Here is a 22,381-nt window from a genome sequence, read left to right as displayed (position 1 = left end):
AAATAATAAATTATGTTATTTTTTAAGCTTTTTTTTATTTTTATTATATAAGTCCATTGTCTTAACTCTTAAATATGAGAGTAAAGAATTTGTTAAGGTGAAAAATTAAAGTGCATTTAGTTTGCATTCTTATTTCTGATATCTTTTGTTTTTACTATTTAGAAAACAATAAAATAATAAAATATTTATTTTTCACAATTTGTTAAAATAAAAACATAAATCAAATATATCTTAAGATTTAATCATTTTTAAACTAAGTAGTAAAATTCATATATAATAAAAATTACAAATTTAATTATGATTAATATTTTATTTTATGATTTTACTGATTTTTACACTTCATATAAATTTTTTTCGTTTTTCACCAACAAAACTAAAAGTGATAAATATAAATAAGTATAGTATTACTCTTCTCAATCTTATTAGTTAGTTCATATGAAATGTGATGACTATTTGAATTCATTGTGAAATAATATTTTGGCAGACTTTAGTTCAAAATATTAGTTATTGTATTTCTTTAAAAAAAAGAATAGATTATATTTTTTGTCCCAAAAATTTGATAAAAAATTTAAAGAACTATGGTCAGGATTATAAAAATTGGTTGTGTAAATTTTAGGAGAATGTTGTGTTAGTGAAGAATTTAATAGTGTATTATCTACATCTGAGAGTGTGGATTACAGGATATTAGCTTTCAAAGGCAACCTTTCACCTGGTAAAAGGGGCAACTCGAAAAAGACTTGATAGATATATTTCTAATAATGCTTGGTCTCAGAGGTTCAGTATGGCCGTGGTGAAACATCTTCCTAAGCTTAAATCGTACCATATTCCGATCCGTTTGAACTTGAAGACGGCTTCAGGTCTTACAAATTCTAATCAACCGTTCTATTTCTTGACAGCATGACTCACTCATTCTGGTTTTGATAATCTTCTAGATAGATCCTAGCGGGAGGAAAATACCATGGAGGTTAATATTAGCAACTTTTCTAAAGTAGATAAGGCTTGGAACAAAGAAGTCTTTGGAAATCTTGCCAAACGAAAGGCTCACCTCTTAGCTCAGTTAGATGGTATCTCTAATGCTCTTCGTTTCCAAATCAATCCTTTCTTGAATAATTTACAATATGATCTTTGGAGAGAACTGGAGACACTCATTATTCAAGAAGAAATATACTAGAAACAATGTTCTAGGTACAAATGAATAAATTTTGGTGATCAAAATACATCTTATTTTCACAGCACTGCAATTTCTAAAAGGAGAAGGAACATGGTGACTATGTTAAAGGATGTTAATGGAGAATGGGTAGAAGACTCTGTTTTACTCCAGAATATAGAAGTTCAATATTTCCACAATTTGTACACTAATGATAATTTTTATGAGAGGCTGGAAGCTCTTGGTCTATTTCCGAATCTGTCAATGGAGGAAAAAAACAAGCTGGATAGAATGGTTAGCGTAAAGAAAATTTCCGCTACTCTATTCTCTATGGGAGCATGAAAAGCTCCCTTACCTAATGGCCTTCCTGCTATGTTTTATCACAGTAAATGGGAAACGGTCAAGTCTTCTCTGGTAAATTAGGTAAATAATATTTTCAGTAACCATTTTGACATTAAAACAGTAAACAAGACATTTATTTCCCTAATTCCTGAAAGAGATTGTCCAAAATCCTTTCACCATTTTCATCCTATTGGGTTATATAATGTCTCATATAAGCTTGTTACTAAGATTATTGCTCAGAGACTAAAAGAGGTGATGTCACATCTGATTAGTCCATCTCATGGTGCCTTTGTTCTAAATAGACAGAGTGCAGATAACATAATTATCGCTTAAGAAGCTATTCACACTATGAGATAAAAAAAAGGTCTTATCGGCTATATGGCAGTCAAGATTGACCTTGAGAAGGTATATGATCGTCTGAACTGGCAGTTTCTCCATGACACTCTCACTGAAACTAGTCTCCCAGTTAATCTGATTAGTCTTATTGATCATTGTTATTCTTCTGCTGAAATGCAAGTCCTCTGGAATGGAATCCCTTCTCCCTGTCTAGAGGTATTCAACAAGGTAATCCCTTATCTCCATATCTATTGGTTCTGTGTATTGAGCGTTTAGCCCATATCATATTGACTACTGTGAATAATAATCTCTGGGACCCGATATGTTTAAACCGAGGAGGTCTTAAACTGTTACATCTATGCTTTGCGGATGATATTGTTTTGTTTGGCAAGGCTTTCATGGACCAAGTGGAGATAATGAGGGATATTCTGGATCTCCTCTGCCATAGCTCTGGCGAGAAAATGAGCTTTGAGAAGTCTTATGTTTTCTTTTCAGACAATGTATCCTTTAATCGAAAAGTTGACTTAAGTAATGCCTTGGGCATGAAACTTACCACAAATTTGGGTAAGTATTTAAGGGTTTCTTTACTTCATGGCCGGACTAAGAAAGAAAATTTCCATTTTATTCTGGATAGAATGGCCAACCAACTTAGCTCCTGGAAGGCTCAAAATATTTGTCTTGCAGAGAGGGTTACTTTAACGCAATCCGTACTAGCTACCATCCCTTCTTATTTAATGCAAACTATGAAGATTTCGCTGAGTGTTTGTGACAAAATTGATGGCATTTGTAGAAATTTCATATGGGAAGGACTTTCTGATGGTAAGAAGCCTCATCTCCTTAGTTGGGGAAAAAAGACGCAGGGAGGATTGGGTTTGAGACCGGCCAGAGCTCTTAATAATGCTCACATGATAAAACTAGCTTGGAAGATGATTCACCATTCTGATATTCTATGGGTATATGTCCTACGGAGCAAATATAGATGCAGCAATAATCAAATTTCGATAATTAACAAGTCTCAATCTTGTTCTAATGTATGAAAAGGTATCTGTCAGGTTTGGACAATTTTTGAGCAAAATCTCATTTGGAAACTGGGTGCAGGAACTCAGTTGAATATGTGGACTGACCATTGGATACCTGGTGTGCAAAGACTAGCTGATCTTGTCCTCGAATTCTTATAGAAAATCGAATGGAGGGCAAAGTGGCAGAATATGTGTTCGGCTCAAGTTAAAATTTTAATTTCTTTGGTAATTTTCTAGATGAAGATTGGGTTCTTATCTTGACTGCAATTAAACCGCCGAAGAGTGGTATGGAAGAGGACCAAGTTGCTTAGTTACACTCATCTAATAGTTCCTTTACCATTAAATTAGCTTGTTCGATTTATTTGGAGGCTAAGGATAACTCTACAGTTGCACTTTTCACAAAGGTCTGAAAATTGCAGGCTCCACAGCGACTTCGTGCATTTTTGTTGACTAGTAGCAAACAATGCTCTTTTCACAAATGAGCTTCGTTTTCGAAGAATGGAATCGGATGATCTTTGTTGTATTTATGGTCTTTATCCTGAATTTGTGCTCCATGTCCTCCGAAATTGTAAAGTCGCGCATGAGACGTGGAAGAGCATAAATAATTCATTGAGTATGGATACTTTTTTCAGTAAGCCTCTTTACCCATGGCTTCTGAAAAATTTATCGGCTCAATCCCACCACCAAGGTTTTTCTTGGCCCCTGCTCTTTGTTTGCACAATGCATACCCTCTTATTTTAGTGGAACAAGTTCATCTTTGAGGTAGACCGCTCTATGCAAGAAGATTTCATTTGTTGGACACCTCTACATCTAGCTAAAAACTACCATTTTGCACAATCCAAACTTTCTCGAACCAGGAATAGAGTTGGTTCCTTTTTTGAGAAACAAATAAGATGGGTGTCCCCTGCCTCGCCATTCTTCAAATTAAATACTAATGGATCAGTCACAAAAGAAGGAACTGCGGCTTGCGGTGGTATCATAAGGGATCATGATGGTAAGTTTTTGGCATGTTTCAGTGCTAATTTGGGTACTTGCTCTATTACTCAAGCCGAACTATGAAAAATTCTTCTTGGACTGAATTTGGCTATCAACCTTAGGTAGTGTTTGGTGGAGAGACAGAGACGGAAAGACAAAGACTGAAAGACAGAGACTAAGGTAGCGTTTGGTGGAGAGACAGAGACAGAAAGACTGAGACTGAGAGACTGAGACTGAGAGACAGGGATTGAAACAAATCTCAGTATTCTGTTTGGTGCAAAATAGGAGACATAAATTGAAATAAGAATGAAACTCTAATTTAATTTGCACAAAGGGCAAAATTGGAATTAATTAATTGAAATGAAAGTATTTAAGGTATAAAATGTTATTAAAGTTTCAGTCTCCATCTCTAAAAATTTCAGTCCCCTGTGTCTCTACTTTTTGGAAGTACTGAAATACTGAAATTTTGGAGACAGAGACAGAAATTTTAGTACCAGTCTCTGAACTAACAAACATAATACTGAGTCTCAGTCTCTCAGTCTCTGTCTCAGTACCTGAAAACAAACGCTAACAGAAATTGAAATAAATCTCAGTATTCTGTTTGGTGCAAAGTGGGAGACAGAAATTGAAACAAGAATGAAACTCTAATTTAATTTATACAAAGGGTAAAATTGGAATTAATTAATTGAAATGAGGATATTTTAGGTATAAAATGTTATTAAAGTTTTAGTCTCCATCTCAAAAAATTTTAGTCCCCTGTGTCCCTACTTTTTGGAGGTACTGAAATACTGAAATTTTAGAGATAGAGACATAAATTTTAGTACCAGTCTCTGAACTAACAAATATAATACTGAGTCCCAGTTTCTCAGTCTCTGTCTCATTACCTCAAAACAAACGCTACCTTAGTATTTTTAACCTAAATATTGAGGTGGATTCAAAGGCTACTGTAAAACTCTGTCTGAAAAATATTACTGATTTTCATTTTGCCAAATTTCTTGTTGCTGCGATTCATTCCAGATGTCATAGATTTACCTCTTGAAAAATTCATCATGAATTCAGGAAAACAAATGTTTGTACTGATCGACCGACGACACAAGGTCATAATCTACTGTTAGAATGCCATTTTTTTTAGTCAGTGTCTTCTGCTATTTCTTCTTATTTCATGGCAAATACTATTGATCCTTTTTTTTCTAGAGTTATTTTTGTGTAGTTTTTTTGGGCTCTATTTTTTATTAAAAAAAAATAAACTAGCATTGCATGTGTCTAAAATCATAATCAACACATACGCAATTACGCATGCACAGATATATATCCCAAAACAGTAGAATACATTAGACAATTTATTTATCCCTAACTCAACCTAATTATTTTATGCAGAAAATTGAAGTCTCCTACACCTTATAGCGTAGAAATCAAGTCTCTTCTTGTCCTTTCACTCCTGACTCCAACCGAAAGCTTTATTATGAGACTAATTAACAAAATTGAACAAGAAAAGTTCATGGAAGAGACCTTTATGCCAAAAAAATTTTACACGCACAAGTGTTCTTAATCATCTCATAAAAGTGGCACACATCAAGGGTGGGATTCATATGAAACATTTGAGAAATGTGAAAATTCAGGTGCAGTCGACTTCATCTAATGACTCTCAGTTATCAACTTCACGTGAAGTCAACTGCATCTGAGTTTTCAGGTTTGAAAAATAGCTTCCATGCTAACAAGGAGTAACTAGTTTCATTCGGGCTACACCCTAAGCCCCTGTTAGCAATAATCAGAGTCAGCAATACACCATATACATCCATCTACCAGTAACCAACTATTCTAATTTTTCTTTTGAATTAGATGAATTCAACCCTCCATTGTTGATAAATTTGTTTGCAAAATCAAAGCTAAAGTCTTCATGCATGCATGGTTCAACAAACCCACTGATCATTGCATTGTATGCGAAAACGTCGGGGGTACCGTGCTGTTCAAGCAAGTCCATCTGAGAGAGTGGATAAGGGTGTGTCCAATTACAAATGTGAACATAATTATTAATTATTAACAATCCTTGATCCTTGATTAGTGAGATTCACAAGACTGAATTCTTCCTAAGTACACCACGTGTCGCCCTCTCATTTTTTCTACTATTTCCTAAAACTAAAAATACCACTAAAATTGAATTCATCCTCTTCCACAATTCTTTCTTCTTTCTCCTTCACGGATCTGCACATTCATTACATCGCTCGCATTCTTTTTCTTTTTTTTTTTCATCAAAATCTCGATCTGCTGACTCCGCCGCAACTATCGCAAACCGCATTTCCGATTAGTTTACGCTGTTCCGATTCATCAAAAGGCATTGAAATTCAGCTTGCTTCAGTGTCAAAATTAAAATTCTATAGAGAATTCGTATTTTCTGATCTCTATGCGTTTTAGTTTTCGTGAATGAGATGAGCACGGATGTCGTTAGCGATGTGGCGTCTCTTGACGTCGAAATGTTGCAGCTGCAGGAGGTTTCTGCTTTTGCTCTCAAAACTAACGCCTATTTCATGGAGGCGCTCTTCGAACAATGGTTATCGCTTCCCGAAAGCAATCGTTTGGTATGCATCGTAGAGATTCAATGTCTATTTCTTCATTTGAACTTTGCATGCGAGATTATCAATTTAATCATCATTTAGATAATCATAGTCGAGTCCACAATGTTTTTGAAAGGGATTGTTTCTCAACCTCTCCCTTTAGTTGAAATCATCTTATCCTATTATTGGAATGAAGCACTATGAACGAACTCTTGATGACTCAAGTGTCTGAAATTGTGGTTACCAATAAGACATGCTTATTTATTTATTTATTTATTTATTTATTAATTCTTTGAAAACTTTATCAAATATAATGAATGTGTTTGTATCTCACTTGGTAATTTTTGTAGATAACATCATTGCTAAATGATGCAAAGTCCGGTGCTCCCTTAAACGTGCCGGCGAATAGCAATAGTCCAAATGCTTGCAATAGTCCTTTGCCTTCCATGTTTCCTGCAGGCACTGCTCCACCTCTTTCACCAAGAAGCACGTCTGGTTCCCCTCGCGTCGTGAAACAGAGAATTGGTCCTTCTAATTTGAGTTCTCCTCTGAAGGTTGTCAGTGAGCCAGTTAAAGAATCCATACCACAGGTTAGAAAGAACAATGTACTGCCACTGTATCACTCTTTCATGCCATGTTCATTCTTGTAACATATAGACTTGTGTGTTTGCAGTTCTATTTTCAACATGGACCTCCACCACCAAATGACTTGAAAGAACAATGCTTGTCTAGAATTGACCGGTTATTCCGTGATCACACAGATGGGCTGCAGATGCATGGTGAGACACTGCACATATAAGTAGGTGATATTCTGAAGGGCCAGTTGGCAACTGAGAAAATGCATTTAAAATAGTTATAACTTATAAGTATCATATTCTTGCTATCTTAAGTAATAAGTAATAACACTCCCCCAACTAACTTTGCTTGAAAAATATAACTTCTTTTAAATGTTTCCCAAAGTCAAAAAGTGAGTATCTATCTGGAAGTCACTTTATAGTAGCTAGTTAAGATTCACTTTCCTGTTTACTTGTTTCCTTGTTATGCTTTGCCAGAATTCAAGCCTGTTACAAAGGAAGTTTGCAAGCTGCCATCTTTTTTTTCCGCAGTTCTTTTCAAGAAGATTGATAATGGAACTGGTGTCGTCACAAGGTGCGTAACTTTTTCTTGTTTTTTCTTTTCCAAAACACAACTTTTTACCTTTTTAATTTGTACCGTAGATTATGCTTCTTAGCCTTAGCTGTTTGAATACTTGACGTGCTGGAAATCTTGAGTAGCATAATAATTATTCAGAAAGGAAAAGAACTTTTATGGGAAATACAGACCTGTATTCCTGATTATTATGTTAGATATTCTTGAAAAAGGAGTGAAATTTAGAGACAGTGGATGGCAAGGATGCTAATTTTATTCTGATATCTTTGCGTGGAACACCATATTTATTATTAATGAATTAAACATGGTTTATTTAACTATATCTCCATTCCCTTCTTTTAAGAATTATACTTGAATGGCCTTTTCTCTGTAATTAATTAATTATTGTTTTCTACTAATTGTTATTGTTGAAATCCTTGACGGAATGCTCCTTCAGAGAAGCATTTATTGATTATTGGATTAAAGGCAACATGTTGACGAAGGATATTGCAACTCAGATGTACACAATTTTAAAGCAACCACAGCTCAATTACCTTACCAAGGTATTTTGCTTTTATTTCTTTATCAAAAGTTCAAGACAATTAATTATTCCCTCCCATTTGATTCTAGCTTCATTTATTTTTTTAGGGTCACGTTAACTGATTTTTGTTTTTGGCCGATATGATGTTCCTATCTATCTTTCTTATTGAAAACCTTTTTTTACTCCCACGTCAGGATGATTTTAAACCCGTGCTACGTGAGCTTTTGGCAACCCATCCAGGGCTAGAATTCCTGCAGAGCACACCTGAGTTCCAAGAGAGATATGGTTTGTATTCCATCTTAGTTACAACCTTGCATTCCTAGGCTCATAAAATTGTAGATATCAGCAAATAAATTTGAGATTCATAATACTTAGTTCCTCAAATACTTCACTTTTGGGTTCATGGGGGACCAAAGGGGTGAGGGGAGCCCCTAGACCAATTTTTGAAGTTTCATTATAAAGGATTAGGTAAAAATAAATGCACCAAAAGATAGGTTTCCGTAAAAGTAAGCTTATATTGGACTTCTTGTAGTTTCACAGAATGTTGTAGGTTGTGTTTCATGCCTTTGAAAAGTGGGAGGAAGGAGGCCGGTTCTGTACTAGTGCATAAGTTTGTGTAAAAGGTTTCTTTAAAACAATTTTTGAGATTGTTTGATTTATAATTATGCATATGGGGTTTTTGCTGATCGTTAATTATTTAAGATAACCAGTTAAAGGACTTTTATCAAACTTGATTATCGAAGATTCATAGCTCATGGTTTCTGGCATGATCCTCTTGTGTTATCTAGGATGTGAATATGATGTTCATTAATACTTGCCTTTCCAATGTTCCAGCTGAAACCGTAATATATAGAATATATTTCTACGTGAATAGATCGGCAAATGGTCGTCTTACTCTGAGGGAGCTGAAGCGTGGAAGCATAATTGATGCAATGCTGCATGCTGATGAAGAAGACGACATCAATAAGGTTTTAAGGTATACAGTGTTAAATGCCATTACCATCAACTTCAGAAAATGACCGAGACATTTCTTTTTCAAAGTTAAGGTTTTAAGGTTCTAAGGTATATTTATTTTAAAATGCATTAAATTTTACTTTGCATGAAACAACTGTTTGCAGGTACTTCTCTTATGAACATTTCTATGTTATATACTGCAAGTTTTGGGAGCTGGATACAGATCGTGATTTCTTGATAGACAAAGACAACCTTGTCAGATATAGTAATCATGCGCTCACCTATCGAATTGTCGAGAGAATATTTTCTCAGGTTTGTGTGGATTACAATATTACAAATCAATTTTGTCTCAAGACTTGCCTTCAGCAGTCTTCATCTTCTGCTACATACAATCCAAAACCACATCTCTCTCTCTCTCTCTCTCTCTCTCTCTCTCTCTCTCTCACACACACACACACACACACACACACACACACACACACACACACACACACACACTAATCTTTGTTCACCGGTGAATATTCTAACTCACTTCAATATTATCACAGGTTCCAAGAAAGTTTACTAGTAAGGTTGAGGGAAAGATGTGTTATGAAGATTTTGTTTACTTCATACTGGCAGAAGAGGATAAATCATCAGACCCGAGTCTTGAGTATTGGTACTTTTTTTTTTTTTTTTTGGTATTTGAGAATTGGTACATTATTTCCCGTTCATTATCCTAACTAGCTATGCAGTTACAAAGATCATGCATTGTTAAATTACACATGTGCATAGCATGTTTTACGTGACTTGGATTTTGAACTGTGCATATGCCTGTGAATGAGTCCATGGTTGTCTCTTGGAGACAGATTGTGGACTTGTGTTGGATATCTTTCCCATTATTAGGAAACATGGGAATTTGAACTTTGTGAATAACTTATTAGCTACGTGTGAATTTGCTTGACATTGTCATATGATTAGGTTCAAGTGCATTGATTTGGATGGAAATGGAGTTCTGACACGGAATGAACTGCAATATTTTTATGAGGAGCAATTGCATCGAGTGGAGTGCATGGCCCAAGAGCGTGTGCTATTTGAGGATATATTGTGCCAAATACTTGACATGATTGGACCTGAGGTTTTCTTTCAATTTTTCTTTTGGGTGTTTGGTCATGTTACACTTCTGTTATTGGGAATTCATAGCTGAAAAGTGATGCAAATCTAATGAGCCATTACTTCTATTTATGTTATTACTAATCCTTTTACCACAGGGTGCTTTTTATTTTGGTGCTCCTAAATTTAACTTCTCTGCTCTGCAGGATAAGACTTATATAACTCTGCGTGACCTGAAAGGTCGTAAACTCTCAGGACATATTTTCAATATCCTGTTCAATATAAATAAGTTCATGGCCTTTGAAACTCGTGACGCATATTTGATTCGCCAGGTACCTAAATATGTGATCAAAATTATTGTGCTATTTGCCTATTTGATATGATGCTACATTGCTAATGAACCACGAGAGTCATGACTGCCTTGTTATATGTCCTGTGTAAACAGGAACGTGAGAATCCAACACTAACGGAGTGGGATCGCTTTGCTCATAGAGAATATATTAGGCTTTCAATGGAAGAAGATGTAGAAGATGCCTCTAATGGAAGTGCAGAAGTATGGGATGAATCAATGGAGGCTCCCAACTGATATTTTTTAGGTAAGTGAAATATGATGTTACAAATTCAATTTTAATCTGCATTCATTGTGAATTCAGAAATTCTTTCTTGTCTGCTTGCCTAGGGCCGCCTACGGAAATGGATCGTCTCCATTTTTTTGAACACTTGAGAGAATAAAGTGTGATCTTTCACCTTTAATTCTATAAGTGGGACCAAAATTAAATAGGAGAGAGAGAACAATGAATGGTAGGATTAAGCACTAGACACCATCCAGTTTTTTTTTCACCGGAGAGGATCCATTCCCGCCGCCTAGCTTGCTAGCCATCAACCCAAATTGAGGTTTTTCTTTTTTTGGTCAGAACCCAAATTGAGGTTTGATAGTATGGCTCAGGCCAAAAAATGCTAGTGGACAAACATTTTTAGTGTAAAAAAGTAGAGAATTTGCTAATGTTGTTTCAAATATAAAGACAAAAACAAAGAAAAATATTGGTCACCAGACATTTTTATTTTTTACAAATAAGTCGCCTGGAATTATGTCAAATGTAGTTTAGCGGGCTCGCTCAAATGAATTGGAGCTTGGATGGACTAGTTCAAATTTTGATTGCCAATCACACTTGTTTTATCAAGTTATTCCCACTAACGTTCCTTTTTGACATCAGAATATCATGTAGCTAGTATGCTTCCTTGTTCATTTGTTTTCTGGTAACCATGACACCTATTTTAACCTAGTCTGATTTTATACTTTATATCATTATACATTAATGCAGTGTATCAACATAATTTAATGCCCAATAATGGAAGGACTCGCCATTTGTTCGAAGACACTAGACTCAGATCAATTTTAAAGTGTCCTTCAAATTTAGCCACGAGAATGAAACATTCCCAGCTTCTCTAATAACTACTGAGTGTGTCTTTGATTGAGGGGCACACAGCAGCAACAACATTGGAATCATGATCGGGGAAGTTTTGTAGCTTGTACTAATGAGTCTATGTTAAAGTGAGGGCTGGTTTGCTAAGAGGTGATTAGCCAAGTTGAATTAAATTGACATAGCTTAGTATGCTTACCATTATTAGGGAGATTTTCTGATGGATAAGTTTGTAGTTTACTTTTCGGTGGAGACCAATTTTGCAGTTTTGCCTCGGATGTGTCTAAGATTTCAGTTTTTTGTAGCCTATAATTCAGACAACCCTTCAGCAAATAATTTATTTCTCCCCACCTTTTTCAGACCAATTGAAGGATTATGTAATGCTACTTGCTAGTTGCTACATAAGATCCATTCTGCATTATTAGATTTGTCTTTCAGGATGTATGCAGAGCATTTAAGTTGACATTGGATTTTGTTTTTATCTTGCGTTTTCTTCGAAGAAAACGTTGTTTCATTTTCGAATAATATCATTTTATTAATAATAATTACACGGCATTTCCTTCGCAACTCCCCTACATACTAAGAATAAGTTAATACCGTAATAGATGATGATTAAGATTTATATAAATAATTACGGAATGTAATTCTCATTTTAATAATGACATTTTTTATAAATTCATACAATGTAAAAATTATGTATAATTATATATATAGTTATATTATCAAAAATAAGCAGCAATATTATTTTCTGATAATTGAAATTAAAAAAATAACCTATTCATCGAGTTAATCATATTTTTTAATAAAAAGTTTTATTAGTAGTATATCACTTTATTGGTAAGTCATTTTCTAAGAATCATTGTATTTTGTATTTTAACTGAAGTAGTATTCACCGTAAAAATGTTAATTAGAGAATGAAATTGAGCAATAAATTTTTTTCTTTTTTTAATATTATTTAAATAATATTAATATACATAAAAAATGGTCTAATTGCTAAAAAAAATTAAGTATATTAAAAATCTAATAAATTTTTAAATAATATTAATATACATAAAAAAAATGGTCTAATTGCCAAAAAAAAAGAGAGAAAATTAAGTAGAGAAAAGTAATATAACAAATCAGTCATTCCATAAAAACGTAAAAAGTTATCCAAATAATGATAATATCAAAAAATTGAAATGTATTTTATTGTATTATATAAAAATAATTATGTTAAATATATATATAAAAAATTAACAATTAAATTAATCGTTCGTATCAAATATATATTAAAATATAAAATATATATTAAAATAAATTAAATAATTTATATATTCATACACAAATATATAATAGTGGATATCAAAAAAATTTCTTAGTGTGCATGTGACAATTTTTTATATAAACTACATATTACATAGACTATAATTTATTACTACATGATATCAAAACATAAATAATTAATGTAAAAAGGAACAACGCATATATTAAGCCACTTTGAATCGAAAAGAAAAACTCATGTAAATTGGCTAATTTAACTTATTCAATCATAATAAAAAAGAACAAGGGAAATTTAAAGTATTTATAATTTTTTTTAGCAATTATATTACATATATATAAAAAAATTAGTCACTAGAACATATATTAAAATACATAATATATATAATGATATTGAATGATGTTACATGGCCAAATTTTGTTGGTAATTAAATTTAATTAAATTAACCTAATTATTTATCAGCACATTAAAAATTACCTAAATAAATGTATATGTAAATTAATATTTTAAAATTTAGTTTGGTAAAATTTTTTAAATAGATATTTTACAAACACTTCATTTTTTATTTGGTAAATTAAAAAGGTCATGTACTTGTGTTTACAATTTTTAAAAGTTAGATGTGCTTTTAAAAGTATCTAAAGAAAAGCTTTTAAAAGTTTAATCGTGCTCATCAAAATTAAAAAAATATAATATAATATTATCTATTAATTAATATTTAAATTTAATTCTTATATTAATATCTATTATAATATTTTAAAATTTTAAAAACTATTTTATCAAACATATTTGTTGTTGTTTGTGCTTATTAAAAACTATTTTTATTTTAGTTTATCAAATATAAATGCTACAAAAAATATTTTTTAAAAATTAACTTTTATAAACTACTTTTAAAAATAAAAATTTTATTAAACCAAGTCTAAGTAAAATGAAAGTTGAGATATATCAAGAATTTGGGATGCTCATTAAAGTATAATAATAAACTTTGGTTGTGTATTTGGTTATAAAAATATTTGTTCACCTAATATTTTTAAATTAAATAATTTAATAATTAATAATATTTTTATTTTCTTATTTTTTAAAATATTTTATCGAGGTAAATACTAAATTGATAAAATAGTATCTAACATTTGTTATTGATAAAATGATTCTCAAGAGATTTTAAAATTTAACAAAAATATCCATACATAAAAATATGACGTCACAATGAACGAAAAATGTTGATTTAGCAATCGAAAAAATTTCAGTAATAGTGGCAGAGAATTCAATGACGTTTTCGACAAAGAGGAGAGCTTGATGTGCTAATCTCTTCCCTCACCTCTTATGTTTTCTCTTTTTCCTCCAAGCTTGATTCGCTTCATCATCAAGCGGCTATTAAAGCACATAGAGGAGAAGCAACATCGAACATCTCTCTCTTCTTACATATAATGATAGAGAATTTGAATAGAAGCCATCCCTTTTGTCTTTTGCACGCCCTATTTAACTCAGTTCTGGTAGTTAATTTAAAAAAAGAATAGACATCTAATTGAAATGGATGAAATTTTTCAATCAATAATTAAAGTATGATATTATTGATTCGCTTAAGTTTTTCATTTGATTCGATCTATCCTGATGAAAAGAAGATAGAAGGTTTGATGCAACGAATGAATCAGATTGACTTGAGAGGAAGTCCCAAAAAATAATAGACAAAAAAGTCTTGATACAAGTAACGGAGGAGATAAGAGAAGAGATTAGCGAATCAAGCTCCCTTCCTTGTTGAAAACACTATCAAAGTTTTCTGTCACCATTACTGAAACTCTTTCAATAGCTATATCGACATTTTCTGTTTAATATGATGTCATGCTTTTACATTTGAGTATTTTTGTCAAATTTTAAAATTTTTAAAGATCACTTTATCAATAACAAAAATTAAATACCATTGTAAAATTTTTTTAAATACCGCCGATCTAATATTTATCTCTTATCACTTCATTTAAAATGAACAATATTAATTTCTTGCCTTATCTTTCAAGTTTCAAGTCATCATCCAACAGAATCTGTCACTCTATTTAAAATCATTTAAAAGTTTATAGTTTGTTTTAGGTATAACTGATTCTGTATTACTTTATTTTTTTATTTTTAATTATATACAATATCTAAACAAAAATCAAAGTTAAATTTAGGAGCGGTGATATCGTCATAACTCAAATTTATTCATTAGATAGCAAGTCTTCTTGTGCGAGAAGATATATAAAAGGAGATGTCAATTTAATAATTTAATTAATATCTTATCTTCTAAACTTTAATTTAATATCTTATCTTCTATATCTTATAGTGTATAGAACAGTTATAAACCGTAAAAGTCTTGCCAAATTTAATTTTTATTTAAAAAATAAAAAATATTTTATAATAAAAAATTAATAAAAGACTAAAAATTTATTTTATTTAATATTTATTAATTATTATTAGAATTAATAAATATTAAATAAAATGAGTTTGAATTTTTTTTTCAAACATTACTAAAAAAAAAAACATCATCATGCATGAGCTCTGAGCTATTAAAGAAGACTATTCTTACCATAATATAATCAGACGTCATAAACCCCATGTCAAACTTAATTAAACGGAAGGGGTCAATTTTGTAAGTTATTGAAAAAAACGAAAAATAAAAAGAGCGTAAAAGCATGATGAGCGCCATAACGGACTCAAACAGCAGCGGCCATCATAGATTCCGTTTAGTTTGACAAACGTGTTGTGTTGTGAGAAATTGGGAATTTTGAAACCGAATATTCCTTTCCTTTATTCCCATAATACCCTCCCACTCAGAAGTCCAAAACCCCCTCCATAACCCGCTGTCTCTTCTTCTCTTTATAAATACAGAAACCACCGCAACCTGAAGACCCCAAATCACGAAATCAATTAGGGATTAAGAAAACGAGAAAACCCTAAATCAGAAGAAAGAGAGTGAAATTGACAATGTGTGAAGCCTTGCAGAGACAATACCAATTGCTGGAGGAGATTGGTCGTGGTAGATTCGGCACTGTGTTTCGCTGCTTCGACCCTAATTCCGGTGAGTTTCTCGCATGCAAGGTTATCGATAAGGGTCTTCTTCTTGACCCCACCGATCGTGCCTGCATCGAAAACGAATCCAAGTTCATGACTTTTCTTTCTCCACACCCTAACATTGTTAAGATTTTCGGAGCCTATGAGGATTCCGATTCTCTCTCCATCGTCGCTGAGCTTTGCGAGCAAGAAACCCTATTCGACCGAATTGCTGATCGACCTTTGCCGGAGATAGAGGCCGCCGCCGTAATGAAACAGCTTCTTGAGGCGGTGGCGCATTGCCACAGGCTGGGGATAGCGCACAGGGACATAAAGCCAGATAATTTGCTTTTCGATAGAAGGGGGAATCTGAAAGTTGCGGACTTTGGTTCGGCGGAGTGGTTCGGCGACGGAAGAGGGATGAGTGGGGTGGTGGGGACGCCGTATTACGTGGCGCCGGAGGTGGTGATGGGAAGGGAATACAGTGAGAAAGTTGATGTTTGGAGCTCCGGTGTGATTCTTTACATAATGTTGGGTGCTATTCCACCATTCTATGGAGAGAATGCTTCTGAGATTTTTGAAGCTGTTGTTAGGGCTAATCTTAGATTCCCAACTACCATCTTTAGGTCTGTTTCTTCTTCTGCTAAGGATCTTCTCAGAAAGATGATTTGCAAGGACCCTTCAAGGAGAATTTCAGCAGAGCAAGCATTAAGTAAGTTTTTAACTTCTCTTTTTTTTTTCTTTTTTTTTTTCCATTCATGATTAGTAGGTTTTTGTAAACTTATATTCATGTGTTTTTTCAGGGCATCCATGGATCTTAAGTGGAGGAGGTGTGACTAGTGATCTGAACTGAAGAAAGTAGAGGAAGAGGGAGTGATTGAATTCGAGGAATTTCAGCAGCAATTTTCCAATTTTGTTCATATGTCACATAGAAAATTAGGTGTAGATTTACCACCCTTAACAAAAAAATAAGAAAAGATATATGGTTGATGGTTCTAGAAAGTAGAAACTCTTATTTTATGGAGTTCTACGATTTTAAGCTAGACTCTGCAACTGGTTTTAGTTTCTCTGTTCTTTCCTGATGTACAGAGTTTTCACTAGTGAATTATAGATTGTATATTGATATTCATGTTTCATGTCTTTTTGATGTTTGGTGCAACTGAATTCAGTTGTTTATTCTAGTTTTTGTTCTTTTATTTGCTGATAAGTTAAATGTACCTGTTTAAGGTTACATTATTTTTTAATCTCTTAAAAAAGTGAAACGAGTTATATCTTATAACAATCATATATTGGTAGTTTCGATCGAAATTCACTCTTTATGAAAGTAGTTATATCAGTCTTTCTAGAAAAAAAAAATTTGTTCGGTTAAGAAAGAATAAACTTTAATTTCTCAAGTGAATAACATTTTATTTTTTTAAGAAACTAGATGTTTATATTTTAACTGTAAAATATTTTTGTTTCAATGTTGGATTTCTTGAAAGATATAAGCACATGTACCTCACACTCAGTCTACTCTTCAAAATTAGACACCAAAAAAAAAAGTCTACACTCCAAAATATTTTAGCTTTAAAATTAAATTCTTAATGATTAGATACATATATTTTAAGAGATAATTTTAATGTACTGATTATATAAAAAGTTTGATATTTAAAATTTAGTTACTTTTGTTGTTACATTTTTTTATATTGTGAGTGTATGAAAACTAAGTTTATATTTTAATCTTCAAAAGAGTTTAGTTTTTGAAGATTTATATCAAAATATCAAAACAAATAAGAATGTGTGTATTGAATGATTAACAGTTAAAATAAGAATTTAACTTAAATACATTGTTTACGTAACAAACCATTTCTCTTTTGTGTTTTTTCTTCAAAATCATGTGTATCACTCTTTTTTTTTAATTTGAAACATCTAAAATTAGGATAATTTTCACAGATTTTTTTAAGATTAAAATTATTAAAACTCAAGCTTATTTACGAGAATAATCAAACATATTCTACTGAAATAAAGTCATATAAATGCCAAATTCAATTATCTATTATCTGAAAATTCTTGCAAATAATAACATGTGACTAAGCCTCTTTAAAGTTTAAACTTCAAACTCAAAAAGATGAAGTATGCAGTGACGAAGAAGCAGGTTTGCTTATATGACTTTTTATCTTTTTAGAAACAAAATAATGGCGATAACTTATTTCAATAGACTATAGTGATGTGATACGTTGGTGCTCGTTTCCTTGAAGGAAAAGGAAAAGGAATATCCTTTGTTTTATTCTCTGTTTTTATGTTTTTAATTTGACCGTAGAAAAAATGAACACATGATGACAAATTGATAATTAATTCAATGGTCAAAATTCAAAGCTGAAGGACTATGCATAATGCATGGCCCAGGGGTCTTCATCGTCGCCGTCGCCGGCACCCCAACGCCACCACCTTCATCGCAATTGCGTCTTTATTCTTTTTGTTTTTTCTCTCCTAATACACATTTCTCAACGAAAAATATTTTGTCAAGAATATTTTAATTTTACACTTGTATTCTATAATAAATAAATAGAGTATTAGATAATAATACTATTTATACATCAATGTTGTTATTATTATTCCTATACAAATATAATTATTATTAATTAATTATATATTTAAATTTAATTATAATTAACAAAAAATATGTATTAATTGTTGACAAAATATTAATATTAAATAATATTTACTATGAAAAAATGAACAATAAAATTGTTTTTTTTTTATTAATTTTACTCCTTGAATGATGGCAATTTTACGAGTCATGGGTTGTTTGATACTTTATTTGAATTGTCTGTTACGTTGAAAAACAGATATAATTTACTTATAGTCGAGCTTAGCATTTCACTATACTGCCATGTGTTAGAACTTAGAACCTCTATATATATATATATATATATATATATATATATATATATATATATATATATATATATATATATATATATAGTAATTGTTATGGTGTCTAAAAGTGTTTACCTAATTTACTAAAAAGAGTTAAAAATTAATATTTAATTTTAAAAATATAAAAATAAATAATTATTAAATATTTAAAAATTGACAAAAAAATAAATTAGATAAAAATTAGACATCAAATTATAGACATCATAAAATTTACGTTGTTATATATATATATATAAAAGGATGACTATTTTGGAGTTGTTTGAATTGAAGTGTGAACATATCAGCAACACTTGGTGAATTTAATTTATAATTGCTTGCCATTTTCACGTATATAATATATAGTGCAAAAATTAAACTATAACAAATATATTATTTTATTTTGAATTATTGGCTTATGAGATGAGATCATGAACAAATATTAAGATTTTGATTAAGAGATATATTAAGAGTGTTAATTTTGTAACTTACAGTATAGGTAACTCTTATTATCTTGATTTAATAATAATTAAACTTTGATTTATTTAAATTTAGGAATTTATTCTATATTTTCAAAGCATTATTATCTAAAATAATATTAAAAATATTTGATAATAAAAAATTAACTAAAAATAATTAAAATTTATTTTTTTATAATTTATTAATTATTTAATAATTACTAAAAATAAATTTTGATTTTTTTGTTTTTCTACCATTATTGAGTGTAAAATAAAATACAAAAATATTTAATAACTAAAAGAAATTAATAAAAAATAATCAAATTTTATTTTATTCAATATCTATTAATATTATAATAATTAATAAATATTAAAAAAATAAATTTTAACTTTTTTTAATCTTAATAACATTATTGAATAAAATATTATGTTCATAAAATATTCTTCATATTATAATTTAATTTAATGATAACGTGGGGAGCTGAATGTGGAGCCCACGCCAGAGCCAAAGTTTGATAACTTATCGACGGGATTATTCCTCGCTCCTGTCATGAATCTTGACTCCACTTTAATTATTTATTGAATTTATTTTAAAGATCTAAATTTATCTCTAAATTAATTTAAAATAAATGTTTAATTGGATGCATTCGATATATAATTAATGTATAATTTTATAAATTTTATATAAGAAAATAATAAAATCTAACATTTAAAATTATATTTAAAAAATATTATACAATAATTATAATAAAATAAATTATTTTAAAACAAATACAATATCATTTACTATAAAAAGAATATTAATTAAAATATAAAAATATAAGATTTTATTATTAATTTATCGTAAAATATATATTTTATTTATATCACATAATTTTGAATTAGACTAAATATTTTTACATTATGCCTTGAACTTAGATCATATAAGATAAAATGACAAATTCAAACCAAACAAAAAATATGATAGATTCTAACAAGATCGGGAGATTTTGGACACCAAATATTGAACAACCCCAAAAAATCTGTTAAGGGAGGGATTCTTTTTTCATACACATCATATGTGTAACTCTTTTTCTTCTAAATTTTATTAACAGAAAAATAATATTGTTCATAATAAAATGAAAAAAAAAAGACAAATAACACTAACTTTTGGAAGAATTCGAAGACAATTTTAGTAATATTTGTGGAATAAAATTCTACAACTAAATAAAATATTTAACTAAATTTAATTAAAATTGTTATTATGTTCCACGTCATGCTGCACTCTCTTTTTTTTTTCATTTTTTTTCTTTCACATATGTTGTTATTTTTTTTTCTTCTTTCTTTTTTTTTAAACTTATCTTTTGTTATCGTGGTCATCACCGCTATATTATTACTATTTCCATCTCCTCCTTGTCCTCCTTCGTTTTTAATTTGAATTTGTTCGATTTTTTTATTCTCCATCATCATTATTATCATCATCAATTTATCATTATCATTATTATCATCATTGTCGTCTTATATATATATAACCATTTAAATTCAGAATGTACTAAAATTCTTTAATGATAACGACACTCAAACAAATTCAGTTCAAAACAAACTCAGACCAAAAGTGCAAATTATTTAAATCTAGAATACACCAAAAACTACTTAATGATGACGACACATAAATAAACTTAGTTCAAACCAAATATATATTTTATTTAAATTCAGAATATACTAAAATTATTTAACGATGACAATACACAAACAAACTTAATTTAAAACAAGCATAGACAAAAAATGCACATTTTTTAAATCTAGAATTCACCAAAATTATTTAATGATAACTCAAAACTCCTCCTCTTCCTTATTATTCGTTTTCATCATTATCATCTTTCTTTTTCTTTTCTTGTTCATCTTAGTTTTTCTTCTTATTTTATCTTTTCGTTATTCTTCTGATTTTACTCTTTTAATAAGAATAAAAAAAATAAAACAAAGAAAAAAATGTATAATGCTGCAAAATTACTAGAAAAAAGAGGAGAAAAAGAAAAAATGCAACAACAACAACAATAATAAAAGAACGATGAGAAAGAGAAAACACATGAAGAAGAAGGAATGCGAAAAAGAAGGAGAAAAAAAAAAAGGAAAAGAAAGGACAATGCGAGAACGTTCATGTAGTTGAAATGTATATTCATGTTCTCACTAATGAAACTATTTTTTATTGGATTTGAACCAATTTGATTAAATTTAATTACCAAAAAATTTAAATATTAACATAATTTATATTTATTTAAGTGAACAAATGAATAATTATTAAACCAATTTAAACTAGTTAACTTTTTAGCAGTATTTTGTACAACAATAATTAATGTATATTAACTTCAACCTCACATTAAATTTTGAATTTGTATGTATACCAAAAATTAACTATTATTAATTCAATTATTATGTGTAGTTATATGTATATATATGTGTTGTTTTTTATATTTTAAATATCTATTTTTATTTCAATATATGTTTTTTAGATAAAAATAGTTAATTTAGTACTGATTTTTAATATATAACGTAGAATAATGATGGAATAATTATACTTCTTTGTTTGTTGGAGGGTCAACTTCTTATCCTCACTCCTCACTCGTTAGATTCCGCTCTCGAATTCCACCGAAAGTTTCCATGTTTTATTAGATTAAGTTCCTATCGAGAAATTGCACAGTTAAAATATACAATAATTGTACCTAAAACAGGGCCCTACCCATGTGACACACTGCTTCTAAAGTTGGTTAGCGTATTATTTTTTTCCAGTAAGAAACTGCAAATAATATTTTTCAAGTGTGTGACCCAACTTAAGTAAGGTGAATGATGTTGGATCATTCAGAATATTCTGCTGAGGAGTTGAAGCAGTACCCTTAAGTGGAGAGCATATGCTAAGAAAAGTTAATACTATGATTAAATGATTAAATGATTAATACTTATTATGTAGGTCGCTTTCATTTCAGGGAGAGTTTTGGCTTCATTCGTGGATAAGGCATGGAAGGACACATCATCTTAGCCTTTCGATTATTACTACATAGATGTTAATTATCATTATTATTAGTAGTAATAAACCTAAGCAAGTTTGTTTTGTGTGCTGCGTTTACAATTAGGTAGGTCCTACGGCCAGTTGTTTATAAAAATTAAAAAGTGACCACTAAGTTTGTCTTCAAATAAAATCTATCATGGATTAAGTGTCACTCACATACAGAAATATAATAATGTAATAATAATAATCTAATTGCATCTTT

At 30.5% G+C, this 22,381-nt stretch overlaps 2 protein-coding genes across 2 annotated transcripts; both read left to right on the top strand.

Annotated features, from left to right (window-relative positions):
- Positions 1-5,975: 5,975 nt before the first annotated feature.
- On the top strand, positions 5,976-12,074 carry LOC112695382 (probable serine/threonine protein phosphatase 2A regulatory subunit B''delta). Its single transcript, XM_025747703.3, has 13 exons — positions 5,976-6,395; positions 6,722-6,961; positions 7,045-7,150; positions 7,424-7,520; positions 7,957-8,062; positions 8,235-8,325; positions 8,875-9,016; positions 9,159-9,306; positions 9,543-9,652; positions 9,955-10,111; positions 10,293-10,418; positions 10,532-10,682; positions 11,409-12,074. The coding sequence occupies exons 1-12, from the start codon at positions 6,246-6,248 to the stop codon at positions 10,670-10,672; spliced, it is 1,614 nt and encodes a 537-aa protein (XP_025603488.1). The 5' UTR covers positions 5,976-6,245; the 3' UTR covers positions 10,673-10,682; positions 11,409-12,074.
- Positions 12,075-15,417: 3,343 nt separating this feature from the next.
- On the top strand, positions 15,418-16,912 carry LOC112695381 (phosphoenolpyruvate carboxylase kinase 2). The gene is made up of 2 exons (XM_025747701.3): positions 15,418-16,495; positions 16,587-16,912. Exons 1-2 carry the CDS (start codon positions 15,718-15,720, stop codon positions 16,634-16,636), a joined length of 828 nt encoding a protein of 275 aa, XP_025603486.1. The 5' UTR covers positions 15,418-15,717; the 3' UTR covers positions 16,637-16,912.
- Positions 16,913-22,381: the final 5,469 nt, after the last annotated feature.

Source organism: Arachis hypogaea, chromosome 6 (genome assembly GCF_003086295.3).
Source record: "Arachis hypogaea cultivar Tifrunner chromosome 6, arahy.Tifrunner.gnm2.J5K5, whole genome shotgun sequence".
Lineage (NCBI taxonomy): Eukaryota > Viridiplantae > Streptophyta > Magnoliopsida > Fabales > Fabaceae > Arachis > Arachis hypogaea.
The sequence above is the reverse complement of the archived record's forward strand: the minus strand, read 5'-3'. Positions and strand labels throughout refer to the sequence as shown.